The 23779-nt window shown below is 42.2% G+C and overlaps 1 protein-coding gene across 3 annotated transcripts in view; it reads right to left on the bottom strand.

Annotated features, from left to right (window-relative positions):
* The window catches only part of RALGAPB (Ral GTPase activating protein non-catalytic subunit beta), a 64204-nt gene that overhangs the window by 24699 nt on the left and 15726 nt on the right, over positions 1-23779 (bottom strand). For 2 of the 3 annotated variants that reach the window (XM_042835451.1, XM_042835452.1), the window contains exons 7-17: positions 22686-22864; positions 20042-20190; positions 19715-19931; positions 12628-12829; positions 11051-11218; positions 9882-9996; positions 9490-9637; positions 6926-6990; positions 5211-5343; positions 3165-3298; positions 430-612 (exon numbers count right to left, since the gene is read on the bottom strand). In XM_042835451.1, the coding sequence (XP_042691385.1) occupies positions 430-612; positions 3165-3298; positions 5211-5343; positions 6926-6990; positions 9490-9637; positions 9882-9996; positions 11051-11218; positions 12628-12829; positions 19715-19931; positions 20042-20190; positions 22686-22864 (1693 nt within the window). The remainder of the gene's footprint in view (positions 1-429; positions 613-3164; positions 3299-5210; positions 5344-6925; positions 6991-9489; positions 9638-9881; positions 9997-11050; positions 11219-12627; positions 12830-19714; positions 19932-20041; positions 20191-22685; positions 22865-23779) is intronic. The other variant, XM_042835453.1, reaches the window with a different exon arrangement.

Here is a 23779-nt window from a genome sequence, read left to right as displayed (position 1 = left end):
GTTAAATTTAGAAAATTCCTTAGATAGGTAAGAGCTAAGAAATGAGAAAAGACATTGCTTTTAGAAGCTTATCTGCTGCAGGTAACTACACTATTTACACACCAATAATTCTCATATTTCTCCACTATTTTTCTGCTTTTCCAATTTCAGGTTTTTTTCTTCTTTTTTTTCAGTTCACAAAGCAAGAAGAAAGATCAAAATATTTTCTTATAAACATGAAAGGTGGTTGCATAGCCAAAAATATTCTCAGTGAATGAAAAGGACAAATCAAAACTGAAAGCTATTTTCCAAGTAAACTAGTTTTGGAATTCCTGCTATGCTTTTGAAAACTACAAAGACGTGTTGTTTTAAAGTCTGAAACATTGACAGCTGGGGACAAAAAGCAAATCAGTCTTGGGGGCTAAGAATACACACATCAGAGATTCTTACCTTCTCATCCAGCATGTCAGGATGCTCAGTGAGCCACACACAGAGGCACTGGAAAGCTGCAACTATCACAGAGTGAAGGTCACGGGAGTGGAGCGGGGCCGGCCGGCTGCACTGGAACACTATGTAGCTGCATACAGAACTGATAGCTCTCTTTTGGTCGGAGGAATCAACAAGCACTTTCACCTGTGTGAAGCAAGGAAAAGAGGACTGTCAGGTGAGAATTTCTTCACAAAACCTTCCAGAGAAGAAACAGCTTTTGAAAGCATTTCTAAATGCAGCTTTAAGAAATGCGAATAAACAGTTGAGCTATTTCATGGTACAAATGTTAAACAGGGATGGATACTGAAATTAAAAGAAACGCTGCAGTAAGGAGCCACCACCCTGCTGGGCTTTGTTTCCAAGAGCAAGAATGATACCAATCTGGTTTGACAAGAAACTAATTGTAAGCTGAATAGATCTGTGTTTTAAACTTATTTTCAGCAAAAACCTCTCCTTCAGCTACAGCAGCCCCACTCACGTCCACGTGGTCCCTCTAAGAAACCACTCACTGCCCAGTCTCCCATCCAGAGGGCTTCATTCTGCTCCTGTCCTTTTCCACTAGGCAAATTCTGTCAGCAGAGTGATTTTCTTTCACTTTCTCACTGACAAACAACCATGCTCAGACAAGCAGATTAACCAGAAAAAAAATCATTTGCAGAAAACCCCCTCAGCTCGTATCCTTGCCCAGATGGGCTTCAGGCAGCAAGGCTCCAGGTTGTGAGGGCTAACAAAGGGCTGTGCACCCCAAGTGATGAAGATCAGCAATCTGAAGTTAACCAGGTCACCAAATCTCTCTTCTTCATGTGAGCTGACACAGGAGCTCTTAGGTAAACCTGCATTTTTCTACTCTGTAGAGTTTGACCATGCCATATAAAATCTTATTCGATATTGGAGGGGCACCACCAGCATCCTGCTGACTGGTTTTGCAGGTGACAACACGGGAGCCAGACAGCTGTACTCAACAAGGGCACATACGACTGTTTGGAGCCCGACACAGTACTTCCTTTGGAAGCGTAAGATAAATGGCAGAGTCCCTTTGAGATCAGCTTAGGACAAGAGGCTGTTTCCAGCACTCTTGCAGAAAAGAGGATTTTTCTAATGGACCAAATCCCAGTAATAACCTGCAGCTGAAAAGATACAGGACAAGGCATCCCTTAACCTGAAAAGGGTTTTGGGAATTGCGGTTTCCAAAGGTGAAAGCAGAATGGACTCTCTGCTCTGCAGCTATGCAATACGTGGAGATTTCTTTCCACTCGGTTCCTCACTAAGAGAAAGAGGACTACCCTGTATGTCCCAGAAGAATCACTTCAGTCGCCCAAGAGTTACACAGAGATTACAGTGTTTAATATTAAACTGGGTAGACATTTGAAAACATGTTTTTATATTCTCATCTCATTGCACAAAGAGGGGACAGGAGAATATCCTAACTGAATCAGGAACCCCCGTTTCTGTATTGTGCTCTGGAACACTCCAAAACCGTGTTTGAACTCATTGCTGAATACTTCCAAATGTGTCCTTCAGCTCATGCTACCGCAGAAATGAAAGCAGCATGCAGCCCACCACGGCTCAGTGCTGACTCCAAGCTTTAAAAGAGCCCTGTGACATACATATTCAAAGGGAATACATCAGGGAATGCCCAGCTGCTGCACCAGTTCGTTGTGGCTGCTGTAAATACACCAAAGCATTGCTTAGCAAACATCACAAACTCCAGACTGGGAACAATAAGTGTCCTCAAGCAGAAAAGGACATTTTACTTTTCATCAAAAAAGGACCCCCAACCCAGCATTTAGTTATTTACTATTCACTAACTTGCTAATTACTCCAGCTACTTGACAGGTGAGTCTCCTTACAGTTAAGGAACATAGACCACAACTGAGGGTGCTAAAACAGAACAGGAGTGGTTCATCTGGGAAATGGTGAAGAGAAATAGCACAGCTAGTCTGAGGAACAGAGCTGTGTGAAGACAAAGCTCCCAAGCAGGTGACACCTTCACATTAAGAAGGTGTCACACATAGCTCAGAAAATTACTTTGCACGTGACACAAAAGGAAAAAAGTTGGCACAGCACTTACAAAAAGGGCAATCAAATTTTTTATGTCCTGGTCGATTTCCAACCCTGATCAGCAGCAACAGAAACTCTTGTTTGGTTTGTCCACCCACTGTGCAACCAGCCTTAGAAACATCTAACAAAGTAACCTATGAGAAATGGTTCACGGTGGAGTTGAAAACTATGGGCTGAAGCCCACACTGCCCACTGGAAGCTCAGTGGTACGGTTTTCTTCCAGCTGTTCAACCTAATATGTCAGATTCATCCACTGCAGTGTGAAAAAACAGTGACAACAAAACAGAACCTAAACACAAAGCAAAGCAAAACCACACATGAGAACCCATGAGAACGATTAGAAGCCATCCAGCTAAAATCAGCCAGAATCACACAGTAGGGCTACGTGTATCTGAAGCAGCCACCTTGAGATTCACCTTCAGCCCAAAGGCATTCACTGCACTCACTCGACTTAAATCACTGAGCATATACACTAGGATAAGACAGAGCAATCCTACAGAAGGAGCATGTACCCTCTTTGCTCCAAATAGAACGTCTGCTGACAGACGTCTGCTTGGTGGCATGATTTTCACCTGAAGAGAACAGGAATCGCCCCTTTGAGAAGAGGCTGGAGTAACCACAGCTTCGTCTCTCACCTTTGCCAATCCAGAGAGAAGTTCCAACGCAGCCAGTGAGATGCTCATGTCCTGCCTCCACTGCGAGTTCAGCCTCTGGGTTACCAGGTGAATGCTGCGTATCAGAAGTCCTGCAGCCGTATCTGTATTAAGAGCTAGGATGTAACCCCAGTAACACATACCACAGGGAGGGAAAATAACTAAGCATTAGTAACAATAAGCAAAGCACAGGAACAAGCCAAAGCAGCCACGATACGCACATAAAATTACATACAACCCAGAATCTGGAAATTTGGCTAACTCCCTTGTATGCAACACCAGTACACAATAGAAATCTATTCAGATTAGCACCTTGTATCAATTTGGTTCCGTATCTTCTAAAGACATTTCGGACAATCACAGCACTGGATGCATTTCAGCAGCAGAACAGCCTGTGTTGGGTTGTGCTGCTGTTTGCTACCGTGCTTACACTGCTGCAGTGTCTTGCAGACTCAGAAGAATTTAGGCATTAGTCACGTATGTTAGACACCAGTACTCACACTGAGTCATAGTAATGAACAGAGCACATGTAACTTCAGATACCTAGGCCAGAAGTTACCTATTCTCTCTATACACAGCATTTATCAGAAGCTGCATTAGGTATTTATGTGCAGATAATGAAAGAAACCAACCTGGAAGATGTAATTGTTTCTAAATGCTTGATTTTCCTGTACCTTTGGCTAACATTAAAAACAGAGGTGCTTTTACGAGCAGTTGCTCATAACTTCATTGTATTGGGAACACAAATATTATATACACTTGTTAAAACTGAAGTAGGCAAATTCATTTCAGCACCAGTGCTCTCAGCCAGTCTAGCAGCAGATTCACATGTCAGCTACAGTTAACCAGTAAAAATAAACCATCTTGTTTCCAATTTTCCCTTCAAGCATTCAGTAGAAATGTTGAAATTCCTTTTGTAAGTGTATTATAACCTTACCTTGTGGGCACAGAATTCTTTTTTTTAAATCCAGTAAAATGAATCAATAATGCCAACAAATTCAGGGCCAGATATTACAAAAAATATCTTTCAATTTAAACGTATGGTTTGAAAAGTCAGTGACTCAACAACTTAAAACACGAGGGTTTTTTAGCCTTACAAAGGAACATTTTACACTGCGAGGTGCCAAAAACACTTGCCAATGAAAACACAGGAATTATATACATAATTAAGGTGGTGTGGTAAAAACCAGCACTTCAAGTCACTTCAGATAAATCCGTTAGAGAAATAACTAACATTTAAACAAAACCCTGCATCTGTATGTAACGTATATATGTGAATATGCTAAAGCTTTCCCACTAATCTCTCCTCCTACATGGAGAACTGGGGGAAGAAGCATTTTTATCTGGTGAGAATGGAGTTTCCCACCTAGCCTACAAGGTGGTCTGTTCTCACATTCACTTCACCAGTTAACATCCATTGCACTGCTAAAGCATGGAGGAGCAAATGAAATTCCAGAATCTCCACATTCAGCTGGCTTACCACATAGACTAAGTAGGACATAAATTCTACTAAAAGATTCAAAAAGGGCACAGTACAGGACATCACAAACCAATGTTAATTGAAGAGATCTTGTTATAACAAATGACACATTGCAAGCGTTCTGCCTCTTTATCTTGCAGAAACAGGAGTCCCCCAAATGGTCTTTAAAAACAGTTAAGAAAAGGTACTACTAAACTTGGAATGCTATCAAAATGAATGAAGCCATTAATTTGCACCTGGTATACGTTTATGGCATCAATGTTCATGAAAACACATGATAAAGTACAACAGTTTTCCACGAGCTTTTTTAAAAACTGTATTGGGAGAGTCCTTCAGCAGGTTAAACACCAACCAACACAGAACCAGCCAGCACATGTGAGCACCACACATGGGTGCATACGGGATCAAATCAGCAATGAACAAAGGAGTATCCATCTTGGCTTCAAAACACCCGCACACATTAATTATGAGCCAGAACTACAAAAGGAGAAAAACAAAAATCAAGTTAGGATATTATAATACCATTTTTTCCAAAGAGCTGTCCTTACCATAATCCCTTAGAAGGGCTTGTGCTGGCCGTTCACTATCTGGTGTTGTAGGCTCCGTGCTGCCGCCACTTGCAGTACTAATGCCACTGTTAGTACGACTGTGGCTTTTGAAGAGGTTGTTTTCACCACCATTCTGCAAATTTAGGAAAAAAAAATTAGAAAAGTGAAAACTCAGCAAGAATGTAATCTAGCCACCATTGTTAAAGACCAACATCATCTTCTATGAACGAGTGACTCGTCTGGTAGAGGATGGAAAGGCTGCTGCCATAGCCCACCTAGACTTCAGCAGAGCCTTTCATGCTGTCCCTTCTCTGCTGATCTCTTTTCACAAGCCTCACCAAAGGGATCAAGTCTAGCCAATGCAGGTTCGTGAAAGGCAGGTCCTGCCTGACTGACCTCATCTCCTTTATGACAAGGCGACCTGCCTGGTGGATGCAAGAAAGGCTGCTGCCAAAGCCCACCTAGACTTCAGCAGAGCCTTTCATGCTGTCTCCCACAGAATCCTCCTGCAGAAGCTGGCAGCCCGTGGCTGGGACAGCTACACTCTTCACTGGGTAAAGAACTGGCTGCAGGGCTGGGCCCAGAGAGTGGTGGTGAATGGAATTGCAGCCAGTCAGGAGAGCTGTGCTCCTCAGCAGTCAGTATTGGGGCCAGTCCTGTTAAAAGGTGTTACTGATGATCTGGATGAGGGGATTGAGTGCATCCTCAGGACACCTGCTGATGACACCAAGCTGGGAGGAAGTGTCAACCTGCCTGGGGGTAGGAAGGCCCTACAGAGGGGTCTGAACAGGCTGATCGATGGGCTCAGGCCAACTGTATGAGCTTCAGTAGGACCAATTGCAGAGCCATGCCCTTTGATCACAACTCCATGCGTTGCTACAGGCTTGGAGCACAGTGGCTGGAAAGTTGCACACAGAAAAAGGATCTGGAGGTGTTAGCTGACAGGTGACTGAAAGTGAGCCAGCAGTGAGCCCGGCTGGCCAAGAAGCCAATGGCATCCTGGCTTGTGTCAGAAACTGCACAGCCAGCAGGAGCTGATCGCACCTCTGCGGCCAGCACTGGTGAGGCCGCACCTCGAGTGCTGTGCTCAGTGCTGGGCCCTTGACTACAAGAAAGACACTGAGACCATGGAGTGTATCCAAAGAACGGCAACGAAGCTGTGAGGGGTCTGGAGCACAAGATTACGAGGAGCAGTTGAGGGAACTGAGATGGTTCATTGTGGAGAAGAGGAGGCTTAGGGGAACCTCATCGCCCTCTACAACCATCTGAAAGGAGGTTGCAGTGAGATGAGGGTCAGCCTTTTCTCCCAGTTGATTAGTGATAGGATGAGAGGTAATGGTCTTAAGTTGCACCAAGAGAGGTTCAGGTAGGATATTAGTGAAAGCTTCTTAAAAAGAGTGGTCAGGCATTGGCACAGGCTGCCCAGGGAAGTGCTGGAGTCACTGTCCTTTGAGGGACATGTTTTAGTGGGCATAGTGGTGATGGGCTGACACTGGACTATATGATCTTACTGGCTTTTTCCAACCTTAATGATTCTATGAAACTGGAAGTCAGTTTTAAGTAATGAGAAGATCTTCTGAACAGAATTCTCTATAACAAAGAATATTTTTAGATGGGATAATACCTCTGGACTGAACTTACTTAAACTGCTGATGAATGAATCACATTTTTTTCTGAAGCAATAACTTCATAAACAACAATTAAACAAATCTTACCGTTTCCATTTGGCAGCCAATGGCTTCTAACAGTGCTGAGTCTTGAACAATATTCAACATTGCACCTGAAGAATTAGACAGAAGAGGTAACTAAAAACCACAGTAGAATACTGACAGCTACAATGTAGAGAAGCACTGAAGGTCTAAGCATCCAGAATCTCCTTCCTGATTTATACAGAGCTTTTATAAGAGTTTTATAAAACACGAGGATTTGTTCCAGGCTTAGCAATTTGATGCAGATGAGAGCTGAGATATTCTTTTGGCTATTTTAAAAACGCTTTGAACACAGGTTTCCTGAATTCCTCCGTTCAGAAGGATTCTTGTTTCACAGAAGGGCTGGAATGCTTCCCTGTCTCCCAGCAGATTGTGCTCATTTAAAAACTCAGGTTACATTTAAAGAGGTTTACAGATTTTGTGAGTAAAAAAGCAGCATTTGTTAGGTAACAGACAGCCAAAGTGCACTGTAATCCAAAGCCACCTCAAGGGTTACACCGTACTGTTTGGGCTCCTCTCTGTGCCTGGCACAAGGAGCCTCCCTTCCTCAGTTTGGCCATTAGGAGCCAAAAGGCACCTGATAACTGGCAAACAAAAATGTGCTTTCACTACTTAATGGGCTGTCAGTGCAGGCAGCAGCCTGTTGGAAGATAAGGTAACATCTGCTCCATCCAGCAACCCTGAAGACATCAACATGAGACCACAATCATTCTCAACACAATCAATCACCAAAGGACCTGTTAAATGAACCCCAAATCCACTCCAGCACAAGCATTTTTACAGAGATGTTTCTGTCCAAAACCTGCATCAATATTTCCAACACCACTCTCCAAACTCTCAGATCAGTATAGTAAATATAAATTTCATTTCAGTTTAGCAAAAACATTAAACCAAATTCCAAAATCAGGAGGTCAGAGGTATGATCCACCAAAACTCTCTCCCCCTACAGGTGATCTCCAGGACCCAATTTTTCATGCCTTTTTATTTATTTTTTCACTGTATTCAAATTAAACAGCAAGTAGACAGAAAAATCCAGCCCGGGAGAGAGAGCTACCAACAAGAGCATCACACAGGTGAACTAAAACTGACTGTGCTCTGGATGCCTTATGTCACATGGGGCACACACCACCTGTAGCTGCATCATTTTTCCTCCAGCACAGCCATGGGGCTGAGGAGAACAACAGCTGCAATAGGAAACGAAACACTCCAGTTGTTGTCAAATATTTAAAAAGCAGCTGGAAATAAACACCAATGTTTCAGAGAGGATGGTGGAACATGCAAGAATCTCTGGCTAAGATACAGACTCATGAATCCTCTCCAACCAAAGCCAGCAGGACATAAACTCCTGTTACTTGTGTAGCTAACAGTAGGAAAACTGAAGAAACAAAGCAGTAAGGTCTGTCAGCCAGGTAATGGTAAAAAAACCATCATAGGCAGAGTATCTGAAAAGCTGGGGTGCAGGCACCAACCTCAGTGGAGGCATGTAAGAACGCATGGGTAGGATTTAACAGAACATCGCTCACCCTACAGCTGATAGAGCAACATGTGCTCTGTGAGCATGACTAAGAAACCACACACATCCTCATCCCTTCACTTGCAGCACTGGCTGCAAATCATCCTTTAAAATTATTATCGCCATGTCTTCTGCTTGTACAGAAAAGGTTTCAAGAGTTGTCTTGAAAGAACAGCTTTCAGAAAGACTGCAGACTGGATTTGTTTCCATTCACTTCATTGCTTATGCACTTTTTCCTCCCTCTCCTATTATCCAGGCAGGCTTCCAGAACCAATCAGATATCTACCCAGTGCAAATCCACTTGCTTTTTAAACTGTCAAAGGAAAATGGCATGGTAACTATTATAATGTGAAGAAAGGTACTTTTACATAATGAGAGGGAAGCAAATAAGGGAAAAAAAAGTGTAAGGAAACAAAATTTTTACCTGCCTGAAAATACATCTGCTTAACAGACTGTGCACTATGTAAGATTCCAGCTTCTAGTTACTTCCTCAGCACTGACACCTCAACACATCCAACCACCTCAACACACAGTTTGTTGCCAAACCATGATGTATCTGCAGACTCTATGCTGGAGCTTTTCTGCAAGGACTGACACAGTGCTGAACAAACACCATCTGTATTCTGCCAATGCTAGAGTACTTGTTACCCAGTATTTCAATTTGTTTCTAGGCTCAAGCATGGCAAAAACTGAAATGTTCCCTGTAATCCATTACTCATCATTTTTTACCAATATTAGAACATTTCTTCCTATTTCCGTTCTGAGTTACGACTGACTTCTGCTGCTAGAATGTGCTTTAATTCCATTTTTACTTTTCAAGTGCCATTCTACATTTAGAATGGAAGGGATTACATTTAGAATGGTAGAGAGAGATTACTTAACAAGAACATGAGGATTTCAAAGATGTTTTGAGAGTATGAGAGAGATTATACAGAAGATGATCTGACAGGAATTTCTCCTTTTTCTTGCCAAGTATCACATGAATGTACCAAATTATTCCAGGAGAGGTGAAGACGCTTTCATAACACAATTGATACATTAAAAATGTTGAAATTACCTAGTATCATCTGAGTGTTGTTGGGATCTGTTTCAGTTTGCAAAGCTCCTATAAGTATATTCACAAGCCGCAGTTTCAAGGAAAGGAAGGTTACTGGTTTATCATACGTTGAGCTGTCATCGTTGCTGAATTTCCCTTCCAGGACAACCTGAATGAGCAATGAATTTATTTCAGTATCAATTAGAACTCGATGCCATTTTTACACTGAACACACCAGCATGGCATTGCCTTCAAAAGTCAGAATCCACAGCACAAATTACTCCTGTCAAACTTGTGCCAAGAGTTTCAGGGCTAAACAGAATGCCAAATACCACAGCTCACCTCACCCAAATGCCACTCCACAACCCAAAAGACAAAATTCAACATGTAAGACAAAGCTGTAAGGTTATTACCTCCGATTTTATGGTTCCAAAATGATGAGGGAGAGGCAACAAAGACAGCAAGATGTTAATTGAAGCTCTTCTTAGCTCTGTGGGGTTTACATATATTTTAAACTTTGAGAGTTCCCTGGAAATCAAAGCACCATACAATTAATCAACTTTTTATAAGACTTTGAAGCCAAACCTAAGTGAAAATTAAACAAACAGCCACTCCTTGGTCTAAAATAACTTGCAACATCCAATGTAGCTGTTTCTTCCTAGATTCAAGATTCTTATTTTATAGCAGTTGCAATGAAACAATTAGCAAATTATGAAGTCCTGCCTGAATTGTTTTGCACTGAACCATTAAGCAAACAGAAGTCTTATTCATATTCTGCATCCCCAAGGCAGGAAATGCCAGTCACAACCCTCTGCGTGCTTACTGCAAATCCCACCAACCCAGCTCTACCAGGATCCCCAGAATTTGCTCGTGTGCATCTTGTATAAAACACATTCTGCTTGGAAACAGACCACGTTTCTTATGAAGCCACGAGTTAATTCTGCTTGTAAGATCCACCTACAAGCAGCAGCAGCTCAGATTTAAGCCCAGAAGAATAACAGTAGTTTATGCACAACTTCAAGCTGAAATGCACCATCAGTACATACAAGATATGGAGAGGAAGGCAGGCACAGAGCAGTAGTAAGTGCCTTAAGTTATTTAGCAATCTGTACGGCTCTGACAAACAAGGGCATATATTCCACTTTAGGAACCTACTCCAACTTCCCTGTCAGTCTAAATGATCAATTCTTTCCGTTTACTGGTGTGTAAAGTTACTTTCTGAATAAAGTCACTGCAATAACAGCCAGCATAGAATATGCTGTAAAGTTCTCCTTAAAAATAAATCAGCTTTAAATGTATTCTTTTCCCTGTTCTTGTTTTTCAATAATGAATACTGAGATAACACAACTCCAACATTCTCATTTTTAAAAAGGGCTACTGCTACTTTAAGGATAATTGCATTAAATGAAATGAAAAGTCAGAGCTTATGAAATGCTGCTGTTATCACTATCACATACATATACAACAGAGGGCCCACATTACAGAACTCCTCCAGTGGAAGCCATCCAGGAACGACAGAAACCCCAGAAGATAAACATCTCCCCATATTTCTGATAGTATCTACAGGGAAACAGCAGTTTACCTGTCGGGTAAAATAGTTTCAAGAGCCGAAATGAAATATGGAACCACGACATCAATTCCTTTCAGGTCACAGCAGAACAAAGGAGGGGAGTTCAGAATAACACTGGCAAGAACGGGGTGGCAAACGAAATCTGCTATCTGCAAACCCTGAATTAAAAGCATGTAAAATCTGACAAAGAAAGATAAGACGGAATTATTTGCACATAAAAAGTATCAGCATCCCACACGAACACGAATGTGCAGCAATTAGATCTTTTCTACACAGAACAGCTTCAAAATCAGAGCTGAGAGAAGCTTTTCTGAGCATTCCCCAAAGTTATGTTAGCACAGGCAAGTGCAGTTAGCTATGTTTCAAAAAAAGCCACGCTAATCACACATATTACACGTGAAAAGCCAGCAGAGCACCATTCTGCTGAAACATCTGCCTTGTTGCAGCTCAGGGCCTGGGAGCTGCTGCAGCTACAGCACAGGTGCGTGCTCACTGTGCTCCCCACCACCGCCTTTCTCATGTAAGGGAGTAAATGAGACCTTGGTTCCAATTCCCTAGCATGGAAGAAAAGTACTGCAAAATCCCTGGGGGGGGAACAGCACTGTGACAGCAATCCTAACATCTGGTAAATAAGAGGGAAAATATGAATCAGCTATTTCAAATGAAAAAGCAGAAGGATGTGAAGCACCTTATGTAGCCGGCCACCATCCCAAAGTACCTCGTCTCTTAAAGCACTTAGATTCCTCTACAGGTTTTAGGTTACAGTGTATTTGTATTAAAAAAAGAAAAACAAAAAAACAAAAAAAACCCACACAAAAAAACCCTCCACAACTTAACAAAACAGAGGAATCTGACTGTGTAAGAGGAACAGACCATCTAATGCATATAGCACTACCACATACATGAAATAAAGTGGTTCAGTCTTCCAGAAGTTTTGATGCCACCTATGGCGAAGGTAATTGAACTGTTTGAGAGAGTTACTATTTATAAAATTGATTCTCTGCCTCTGGCTTTTTCTACTTTTTAACCAAAAAAGTTGGAAAAACAAGAACTATGATAGGCAGGATGGCCTTGTTTTACTAGAAATTAAACTGAAAATCGAAGTAATTCACGATGAAAATATATATATATATATATATATACAAACAAATAATAGAATATTAGTGCATTTCTGTATGTAAAAACCATTAAAAAATATATACTCCACTCCAATGTTTCTTGACAAGACAGCACCCTTTGCAGTCTAACAAAACACAATCTCAAATCTGCACACTTCTGTCCATCTTACCAACATTTGATAGGAAGTTTAAAAACCTTCAAGTGTCAAAAAGACCAAAGAAGTTCCCTCCAGCTGCTGGAGGGGCTCCCCCTCAGCTAGAGCTTGAAGAAAGCCCAATGGAAACCAGCACTGTGGGAACACAAAGCCAACACTCAGCTTACAGAGGGAGCTCTGTCTGTGCCTCGTGCAGGCCAGCCACGCTCTTAGAGCTGGCAGCACAGGATTCAGACAGTAACTGAATGCTATGCACTGCAAATTCCTTTGCACCGTAACATTACACCAATAAAGCAACTGAAAGATAGGTTAGTACCGGGATAAGTAAGCTGGTAATATTTCCTCCCCAGTCTTCTTGCTACAAAATATCCTACACAGTGTCCCGCATGCCTCTGCCCTTCCTGCTTCATAGTTGTCTGGGAATTCACTGGCATCAAACAAAGGGTTGGAAGCCATTGTATCTGTGGACATTTGGGATCCTTTCCGGCGAAACTCCACACTAGCTTGAGTTGCTATAGCTGGGAAAAGAAAAAACAGCATTTCACTGCGTTTGTTAACATATATAATAGGCTCATGGGATCCTGGACACAAAGATCAAGTCCAATTTAGCAGTTATCATGAAGCTGTTAGTTCACTGTATTTGAGTCAGTGCCTCTGTTTAGGAACTATTTGAGGCTATAACTAACTTTTGTCCGTGTAAGGATTGCAACAATTGACCTTCATATTCTGAAGTTCATCCCAATTTTGTGTTGGGAAGTGTCTCCTTGTATCCAGAACACCTCCCTACCCTCTCAGAGGACAAGGATCTTCCTCGCCTTGTTCTCACCTCCAGAAAACGACTTTCCTTGCACTCTTAAAATACCATCCAACGTTTTCACTGTGCCATTACTACTACCTCCACACAAGTGCTTACTTGCAACTGACTGATCACCTATCTTGTTCTGAACATCAAACTGCTTATGTTGCATAAATATATAATATAACTGATAGTTTAATAAAAAGAAAAAAATCCAAGAATTGCAAAGGACTCACTGTAAGAAGGAAATCTGCTGAGAGCCACTCTCCTGCTTTGGTCCCCCCTGCCCCCATATGAGCCCAGAGTGCTGTCAGATGGAAGCTGCCAGGAGGGCAGGCCTCCCTGTGTGCCAACGCACACCGTGCTCACAGGCATCTCGAGAGGCCGCCGTCACCGCCGTGACTGGGTCCTGCTTACAGTGGGGGAACTGGAGCTCAATGATCTCTAAGGTCCCAGCCTCAGGTTCTGTGATCCTGCTTAGCTTTGTGCTCAGTTCCTGCAGGATGGCTCTGCCAGTCTGACTCAATTCAATTTGTGCCTTTTTTGCAGTACACCTTTCACACACCAGTATCAGAGACACAGGCTGCAGGAGTCTACTCATCTTGCTGGCTTCTTCATTTCTTCTAAAATGGCAACCAAAACAAATCTGTGTGTAATGCCCTCAATGTGCAAGGAGATAGGGGGGGAAAAAAAAAAAAACAGTAAAAAATTCACTCTTGGAAAACTAATGGCAGAAGCAGCATTTTCTTTCTTATTTTTAGCTAAGACTATGCTGATCTTCAGACATTTTATGAGCTACAAAATCAAAGAGAACAAATAATGTGTGCTCCTGGTGAATCAAGCTAACAACTCCAGCAGTACCAGAGAAGCTGCTCTATCTTGTGCCTGGGATACTTGGGAATATCAGGTTCACAATCAGCCTTGCAAACAAAGACTCGAACACTTGGATGTATGGAATACTTTTTCATTTATGGATTTTTGTTTGGATTTAGTTCTTGTTGCTTGTTTGTGTTTCTTTTAAAAGGAAACTTCCCAATGACAAGCACCTCCTGTTAATTTTTGCCTATAAATTCATTGTTTGACCTATGGTTAACTTAGAAATTTTCACAGTGTGAGTAGTAAATAAGCACAAATCTTTATGCATCTTCCCATGAGCCATTTTTTGTCCTGAATAAGCTATCCAGCAATATACTGTAGTTGGAAAAAAAACACTACATGCACAATGCATACAAATCAAACACTAGTCTGTAAAATAAGCTTTAAGTAAAAAAAAACATGGTTAGTGCAAAGTCCTGAAACTCATGACATGATCACAGACTAAAGTACATAAAAGATGGGACTGATTCAGGCAGATTAATTTGCTTTTGCCAACAATCCTCCCCATTCAAAAACACACACAAAAAAATTACTTGTCTTTTTCAAGTAAAAGTGCAAAAGCTACAAGGGACAATGAGAATGAATTTACAAATAAAAGATGGGATTATGGAAAAAGAAAAGCATGACCGCAATTAAGGAAAAGCTACTTGTTCCTACTTACAAGATTTATAAGAAAGAAGAATTTGGATAAAAGATGCTGCAAGATAATAGAAATAAAATGGAAACAAATCAAAGGACAGCAGTAGTTATAAAATACTTTTAAGATGGTGAAATTGTAATATAAGTTAAGAAGCTTTTAGCTTGTTTAAAAAATAGATTAAAAGCTTTATGATACAGCAAGCTTGTTAAACACACAGGAAATCGGCATTCAGGTCCAAAATTATGGTTTTGAAAGTATCATGCAAAACAAGGAACAAAAAGTTACAAAATACTAGCAAGATTTAGATCTGTTCATATCGACATACATCAGTATTTAAAAGGATTATTAACCCTTCCCAGCTCAGGTGCATTTGCCTACGTTCCATTGCACGTGGGCTCCCCCCACGACTTCAGTGACCCGGTTATGTCTCACAAGGGCAGATTACTTACCTACAGAGCCTCCTCAAACATAAGCTTCCAAACCATAAGCTCCTGACTGCACTACTGCTCCGTCCTCTGCATGCCATGCTGCTAACAACCCAAACCAGCACGGGCATGCCTCCCCTGGCCATCAGCTCCACCAACAACCTTCCACAGCAGAAATAAAGCCAGAGCACCACTAGAAAGATCAGCATCTCAAAAACAATCTCCAGAAACAGATGAGAGAGTAAAAGGACTCCAGTAGGAGGCATCATGAGCACAATCTGCATAGCTCACATTCTCCACACACTGGGTCAGATCAAGACCTATGCCAAGCCTCTCAGCAATACTCAAAACTTCCCTCACCAGGGCTTCTCCTACCTGCCTCCTAGACCAATACAGCCTTTGGGGCACCACAATAACAAGAGGAGGGCCAAAGCTGATGAGGATTGAACACTCTGAGATTGCTTCGAGGCCCAAGAGCACCTGGTGATGCCAGCAACCATCCGCAGCACAACTCCCCCACCACTTTACAACACGTGGCTGGCAAACTTGTGACTTCTTTAGGAACAAGGTTTAAGAACAAGCCCATCCCACCGGAAGATCCTCTCGTTGAACCAATGGCACAAAGGATTGATGGGTTCCTCCCAGTCCTCACCGTTTGCTGAGGACAGCAATGAGCAACACACTCCTACAGCCCGGCGTGTCCGACACATGCAGCTGGAGTTCAGCACATCATGCACTCCCCAGAGCTGCCATATTCAGGACTATCTTCCCAAAGCCTTCCCAATGGATTTCTTCAGGAGTTTTATCACGTGGAGCAATCCGTGCCACACTGAAATAACGATCACTGAGCCATCCAATTCTACAGACTGTTCCAGCAACACCCAGTTCTTTTCCATGCCAAACACATTACAGAACAGAACATTTTTCCTCTCTTCCCATGATACAGAATAATGTTTAGTAGCTGCCTTCTATAAAGCTTTACCTTTAAGGTTTCAGTGCAGAAGCTAAAACCTGACATAGAACAGGCACAAGAGCATTGGCACTGATGATGCCAAGATCTCTGTTACGTCTTCAGAATCGAAACAACTATGAAACACCATCTGGAAGGAGGAGGCTCAGAGCAAACAGGAAGGTTGCTTTCTAGGTGATGAATCCCTATCAACATTCAGCTGTATACAGATTACCTCCAGCTAACCTCACAGCAGAGAAAATAATTCTACAATCTCTCTTTTCCCAGACAGACACAGGCTGAAAACACTACAACTGCAAATGTGAAATATCTATGATAACTATTGCAGGATTCTAGATTAGTACAATTTTTACCATGGAAATAACAGAAAACTGAAAAGAGTGGGTGTGTGGGAACTGCTGAATGACAGCCTGAACCTCTGAATGATCACCTGAGGCGAGCAATGCGTCAGCCCTGGGAGCACAGGTGAAGGCGATTCTCCCGTGCTGCTGGAAGGGTGGAGGCTGGCTGCACCTCCCCCAGACCCATTGAAGAGCTGATTACCAGTGGGGAGGGATCTCTTCCGGAGATTCCCTCCTCTGGAGTTTTACAGCAAGCCCAGGATGCAGGTAAGCGTTCTATCTATTCTCTTCTTGTTATTATAATCTGCTTTGCCAAACTCTCTTGTTTATTTCATAATTATAACATCCTTATATAACATTCATTGATGATACATGACATTCATTGATTATACAGCGGGACAGTATTTGTTTTCACATAACCACAGAATAGGTGAAGTTGGAACGTGTGGAGACCACCTACTTGGGCACCCTGCTCAAATTGAAGCAAGATCAACTAGAGCCAGCTGGGTTACTCTCCCATCCACCCAAATATTTTTCAGCTCAAAACCTACAAGAAGTTGCATGTTTTTTCCATCTCAGAAATGCCTTTCTTGCTCTTCTTGACTTCCTTCAGGAGGTGAAAGAGTTGAAGAAATCAGAAACACGAGGCACCACATCTAGAATAAAAGCAAAAGGTCTAGAAAAGCAATATCTACTAATTTGCCTGGGCCTTGACCAACTACTCCTTAATTCATAAAGCTCATCAAAAAGATGTCTTGTAAGATGGGAGAAAGGTGAAGTGCTAGTCCCTGTGAATCAGTAGGGCGCACTTAAAGGAGCTGAAGTGATTTCTGAAGTAGAATCTGAAACTGCATCTCATCCCTCATGGTTTCTTCTAGGGTAGCTCACGAACGTTTATTTAGAAATCACATCATATCTGTATTTGTTGGAAGTTTGTGTCACCTTTCTGGAAAGGTGTACCAGGGCAGTGAGACCTCCTTGGTCTTGCAGAGAGGATTTTCTTCCTGCTGCTTACACAAGATTTATCAATAACAGTGCCAAACATGCAAAACGCATCCAAGCTAGTGACATAAGCTTTACAGTACTAAGCTGTTGAGAATGGGAGATGGACTGTGATATACAGGCATAGCTAACCCATAGACGAAGAAACACATAACAAGATTTCCTTTTGTCCCCTTCCCTAAGCACAGGGATTGTGACAACTAGCTGTCCCTTCTCTGCTGATCTCTTTTCACAAGCCTCACCAAAGGGATCAAGTCTAGCCAATGCAGGTTCGTGAAAGGCAGGTCCTGCCTGACTGACCTCATCTCCTTTATGACAAGGCGACCTGCCTGGTGGATGCAAGAAAGGCTGCTGCCAAAGCCCACCTAGACTTCAGCAGAGCCTTTCATGCTGTCTCCCACAGAATCCTCCTGCAGAAGCTGGCAGCCCGTGGCTGGGACAGCTACACTCTTCACTGGGTAAAGAACTGGCTGCAGGGCTGGGCCCAGAGAGTGGTGGTGAATGGAATTGCAGCCAGTCAGGAGAGCTGTGCTCCTCAGCAGTCAGTATTGGGGCCAGTCCTGTTAAAAGGTGTTACTGATGATCTGGATGAGGGGATTGAGTGCATCCTCAGGACACCTGCTGATGACACCAAGCTGGGAGGAAGTGTCAACCTGCCTGGGGGTAGGAAGGCCCTACAGAGGGGTCTGAACAGGCTGATCGATGGGCTCAGGCCAACTGCATGAGCTTCAGTAGGACCAATTGCAGAGCCATGCCCTTTGATCACAACTCCATGCGTTGCTACAGGCTTGGAGCACAGTGGCTGGAAAGTTGCACACAGAAAAAGGATCTGGAGGTGTTTCTTCTCAGAAAGTGGTGAGCCATTGGCACAGGCTGCCCAGGGAAGTAGTTAGAGAGTCACTATCTCTGGAGGTGTTTAAGAATCATGAAGACGTGACACTGAGGGATGTGGTTTAGTGGGCATGACGGTTACACTAGATGGATGAGCTCAGTGGTCTTTTCCAACCTTAAAGATTCTATATTGAGTAGAATAAGCAGAGGCAAGTGAATGGGCACAACACCAAGTATGATGGGCCCCACTTGTGTGATGGAGAGGGACCACAGCATACAGCCCTTCTGGCCCATCTCATCAGTCCCACGCAGCACCTTTCACCTTAAAAATTTCAAGATGGAAAAGATTTCTCTTGGAGGCATCCGGTTTCACAGATTATACTCCTAGAAAATAAGCCTTTCAATTCTGACTTTGATCTGACTCTGAAGATGCTGATACTTCAAGTCAACAGGAACTCCATGAGGTTAGCTCCTTAGTAGACTCGCCATGTTTTCTGAGCAGCTGACCTTGAGGTCTCCAGAGGAACGGTGCCTCTCTGTAGAGTTTCAGCAGCACAGATCCTTCTTCAGTGCTTACTTTAAAATGGATTTGGGATATCCCAAATCCTAAACCCATCATTTCTGCACAGAGGAAGAATGTGATTTGTGATACAGTGAACAAGGAAGTTCATTAGTTTAACTACTAATATTGAGTATTATTAGAAATCCAACCTGCTACAACAAACCTCTATCTATTTTTCTTACTTTGGCCAGTGAACTTCTGATGAACAGATGTCTTCTAAAGCTTTAGAAGACATCTGAAGTACAATATAAAGAACAGGAAACATGCAAGGACTGAGAGTTTTTGTTTTTTTTTTTCTGAATATATATCACTCAAGGAAAGAGAGTGCATGAAAGCCTCTCTGAGCAGAGCCCTACTTCTATCATATCTCAAAACATCTAACTTCTAGAGCCGAACAAAGTGTAGCAGACAAAATAAATTTAGCACTTGAGAACTGCAGACAAGCAAGGTATCACGTCTTACATGGGAACATGTAACAACCATCATTGAAAGAAAACAACTTGCTACTTTAAGAATCATCTGCTCACAATGTTCTCCAAAAACACGAAGCATCACTTTGTGTGGTATTTGCAGTGAAGTTTGACAACTTTACAAACATGAGTCACCATTAAAATTTGCAATTACTCTAAGATATATTCAGGCGGATTTCAAACCAGGAAACGGACTCTTGCCTCTATTTCCCTCTGTATAAAATCTTTCCCACTAGCACAATTACAACCACCCTACTTGTTAGAGCAAGTGAGTGCTTAATTGTGAAAAGTAATCGATTTATTTATTCGTTTTAATTTAACAGCCTCCAGACACCTACTGGTGCTGGTTCAGCTGGGAGGGGTTAACCACTGTAAGCACTTAAGGCTTTATTTTTATTTATTGATTACGCTATTATGTTAATCTTGCAGGTAGGAAATGTCAATAAAACAAGAAGAAAAAAAAAAAGAGCACATTTTCAGTAATATTTACCAGTCATGCTGCTGTCTCTGTTTATTCCATTATGAAGTTTACAGTGAACAAATGCTGCATCAAATAACCACGATCCAAAGAGGTTCAAGATGCTGTTAACCTTTGGCCTGCGAGGAGCTGGCAGTGGCCGTGGCTCAGAACTTGTCTGGTTTGGGCTAGAGAGCGGAGAAGTAGAGGATGGTTGGTGCTGCACTTTGGAAGCATGTGCAGTGGTTGCCTGTTTGAATGGAAGAACAAATCAACTCCCAGGAAAATGAAAATCACTTCCTCCGACCAAGGGAGCCCTCCGACAGGACAAGTACATAAAGACAGAATGCGAAATCTTACAGTGCTGGTTTTCATTGTTGCTTTATTCACAGTCACGGCCCGATGCCTTCGGTTGTGGGGTGGGGTGGTGTTGATGGCGGTGCTCTGGGGCATGCTTAGCCTGTTCACTGGGGTGGGCGGTGCGCTGTCTGAGCGGGGTCGTGAAATGCCTGCAAGAATCCAGCAAGCTCTCAGCACCTCTTCTATGAGCTCACACAGCAGCGCAGTTACTCAGCCTTTGGACCTTCTGTAAACAAACTAGCCTTCCCTCCGCCCCCACTTCCATGAGCAGACATAACAAGAAAGACATTTTTCCCTTTTCCTGGCAAAAATAAATGCCCAAACAGAAGAGAATTCTGGTTGCGTTAGATAAACGAATGTTGAACAGAAAACCACGACTTCAGAACCTGGGAAAATGCACACAGGAGTACAAAGCCTAGGAGCAGGCAGGGGGAAAGGTGCAAGGGTCACCTGCCAAAGCCAATTTAACAGCTCACTCCTGCCAAACATCAGCTGCACCTCACCTTTGCCCTTCTTTTCCAACCTACATCCCACAGCCCATTCTGAGGCAGCTCTAGGATGTCTGACCCTCAGTCAGCTCACTAAACTAAGACAAAACCAATACACAGTGCAGCATTCTGCTGTTTTAGTGAGCTGCTTCAGCTCACTGAACAAACACTACAGCCAGTGCAAAGGATGGCTAAGAAAGCTGAGCAAGCTATAATTTTCTGGCAGCAAGAAGTTAGATCAGCAATCTCACACAGCCCAGCCTGGGGGAAGCATTTGAAGTGTGTGAGAAGTTACTCTTTCTAGTCACAGATTGTGAAATAACTAGCTTAGAAATTCCCTCTGCCAAACTTGCAGTGACAAACAGCACTTCTTCCCATTTCAGTGAATACCAGCCCCTCATCCTCCATCTGAAAAACTAAGTGCAAAACTGCAGCAGGTCTGAAGACTGGACACAGTTTTTTGACTACGTTGAAATACTCAAATGCTTCATGTACACAGCACAGAACAATGAACTCCTGCTGAACCATTACTGCTGGGCCCCAAGCAGAGGTGATGTATGTACTATGAAACTTATTCCTTTGGTACAATTTGTTATTTGAGGGGGTGGAAAGTCAGGTGGAACACTTTGCCAAATGCACACATCACCTAAGCGTGTACCAGAGAGGGCAAGATAAAAACAATGTGCTTCAATGTTGGTGTAGTAACAGGATTTCTCGTTAGCCTTAGCTTAATTCATCTATCTGCCCAGGACACACTGTGTGTGTGTGTGCTGTATTTGATATCACCAGCAGCTCTGCTGTGCCCAAGAGCTACATTTCTTTGTTGGGCTTTTTTGTTGTTGTTTTTTTTAATTCAGCTTGCACAGACAGGAAAGGACTCTCTCCCTGTTAATGCTCAGATTGCAATTTTTATTTCTTTTATTATTATTTCAGTGGAGATTCTCAAATTCGTCACAGGTTAGTAGAGTGATAGAGTAATACAAAGATGTTTTTATGAAGCAAAATATGGCCTTTCCTATATATAGTTTTCCTTTCACAACTTCCAATAGTATTTGACTACTGAACATTCAGTATCTCAGATGTAGTACTAGTAAATAAGGAATTTTAATGATAGCTAAAGTTGGTGGCAAGAAATCTGAAAGAAGCACAGTACCCACAACCCCTTTTAAAAGTCACAATCCCTTCATAGAACAGCCCCAGGCTGTGGAAGTGACAACTGACCATCGGCTCTTTTCTGCCATTTGGTAGCTTTTTAAACAGTGCTATTCCTACCAAAGTGAAAAACACAGCAACCAAAGCTTGTTTGCACAGGGGAACAGGGTACCAACAGAGCCTACTTTCTCAGCCTATTTTTTCTCCTGCACAGTTTCTGTACCTGCTCAACTGCAGTCCAGTAGCAGCTCACACTTCTGGCACATGGCAACACTTGCTTGCACACATTTAAAGAAAAAAAGCAGGAGACAGGTGGCTTTTCTGACCTTAGAATAGCACATCAACTCTGAAGAATTTTCAGTAAGACTGAAGGGTACTTAGAATACTGCCTTACATTTCAAGTGCTTTACAATGTTACTTAAAAATTAGCAGTCAGTGCTTATATCTAACCTCATCTTTCAGGGAACCTGAACAACTCCGTTACCAGGAGATGCAAAGAAACAAAGCTTCTTCTCAGCAGCAGCATTCAAACCATTCCTGAACTAGGGGCAACTGCCAGCTGCAGAACAAGTACCTGAAGATGCCAATCAAAAATCAATACCTACCAAGAAATGGGCACCGCACACAGCTGCTGCCACAAAGTCACTAAGCAAAGTTGTCAGTGCTCACAACATGCTAAAGTGTAACACTTGCATTGCTGGTCAGATAAAAGGAGAAAGAAGCCTTATTTGGGGGGGAGACATTGATGCTGGACTCGACATTTAATGAAAACATTTTTGGCATTCGTTTAACACTAAGGTCGACTGCAACTTTCAAATATAACTACTGTGTACACAGACAGTTATTTACAAGTGGCTTCAGGTCCCTTCCCTACCAATTTTAGGCTGTACTCGCAAATGACAAATGGTCACATCTGTTTTCTGAAGAATCCAGATTAAAAAAAGAGAAGAAAGTAGTGACCAGTTACTGTTCCCAGCTACCCACAGGTAGGTCGAAAGCATTACCTAGGAAAGCATCCACTAAACAGCTGATCCCACGCATGGCACGGAAGAATATTTGAGGCAGATGCTTAAGGCAGGGGTACTGATTCAGCTCTTGAGTCATCCCACTCACATTCAGAAACTGCTCCTGAAATTTGGGGGTAGAACTAATAATGGCTGGGTTACTCAAATCCACAGGATTACTGCACACAGAAAAAAAGAGGATATGTTTCAGTCAGTTTAAGGACAGTTTTTAAGATTTCAAGAATGCTTAGACATGTAATGCTTTAAGGCAATTAATTAACAGCAACACGTGAGATCATCAAATAAAAAACCCTCAAAAGGTCAGCATCTTCTGCCAGTATTTTTTCTAATAGAGACTTTTTTGTTGCTTTTACTCCATCACAGGAGTCACGGAAGTCCATTTTTCCTTCCTGGTTTAATAGTGGCACACTGTGTTCAAACATTTAAAAAACAACAACAAAAAATTCTCTATTTTAAAAAGCTTTAAACATTCAAATAATCTTAATAAATTAAGACCCAGAGAGCAAGAGCACACCCTGCAGAGAACAATCCTGCAGTTGCAGTAGTGTTCAGGACTTCTGAGCTCCATTTTTAAGATCTTACATAGTTAAGATTCTTCCCAAAGGGTAAGTGATAAATTACACATTGTCAGAAAAAAATAAAGTGAAAGTGAGGGAGTAGGTTGTAAAAACTTGAGGTTTTTCCTGCCAAATACAAATGCTGCACCATCAAGCCTGGATTGGGAAGACACTACAGAAACGCAAAACTGCTCTCAGAAATGAAGAATAAATTTTAACTATTAAAATAAGTAAATTTTAAACCTAAATAAGCGTTAGGATGATTTTAGAGGAAAAAGTCAATTACGCTGTCCATTGGGAACATGAATGTGATGCCTTTCCAACACTCCTCAGAACAAAGCACCCACTTGGTTCTGCTACAAATTTGAGGAAGGATAATGTAGATGTTAAAATTAACCTATGAAGCTTTCCTTATAAAAGCAAAGAGATACACCCATTTTAGAAATAATCTTTTGTAGGTTAGATTTAACGCCCTGCAAAGCAAATGGAAGCAGCGCACATCTCAGTTACTGTTCT

This window comes from Centrocercus urophasianus, unplaced genomic scaffold (genome assembly GCF_019232065.1).
Source record: "Centrocercus urophasianus isolate 14NV4802_14NV808 unplaced genomic scaffold, USGS_Curo_1.0 seq_53, whole genome shotgun sequence".
NCBI classification, from domain to species: Eukaryota; Metazoa; Chordata; class Aves; order Galliformes; family Phasianidae; genus Centrocercus; species Centrocercus urophasianus.
The sequence above is the reverse complement of the archived record's forward strand: the minus strand, read 5'-3'. Positions and strand labels throughout refer to the sequence as shown.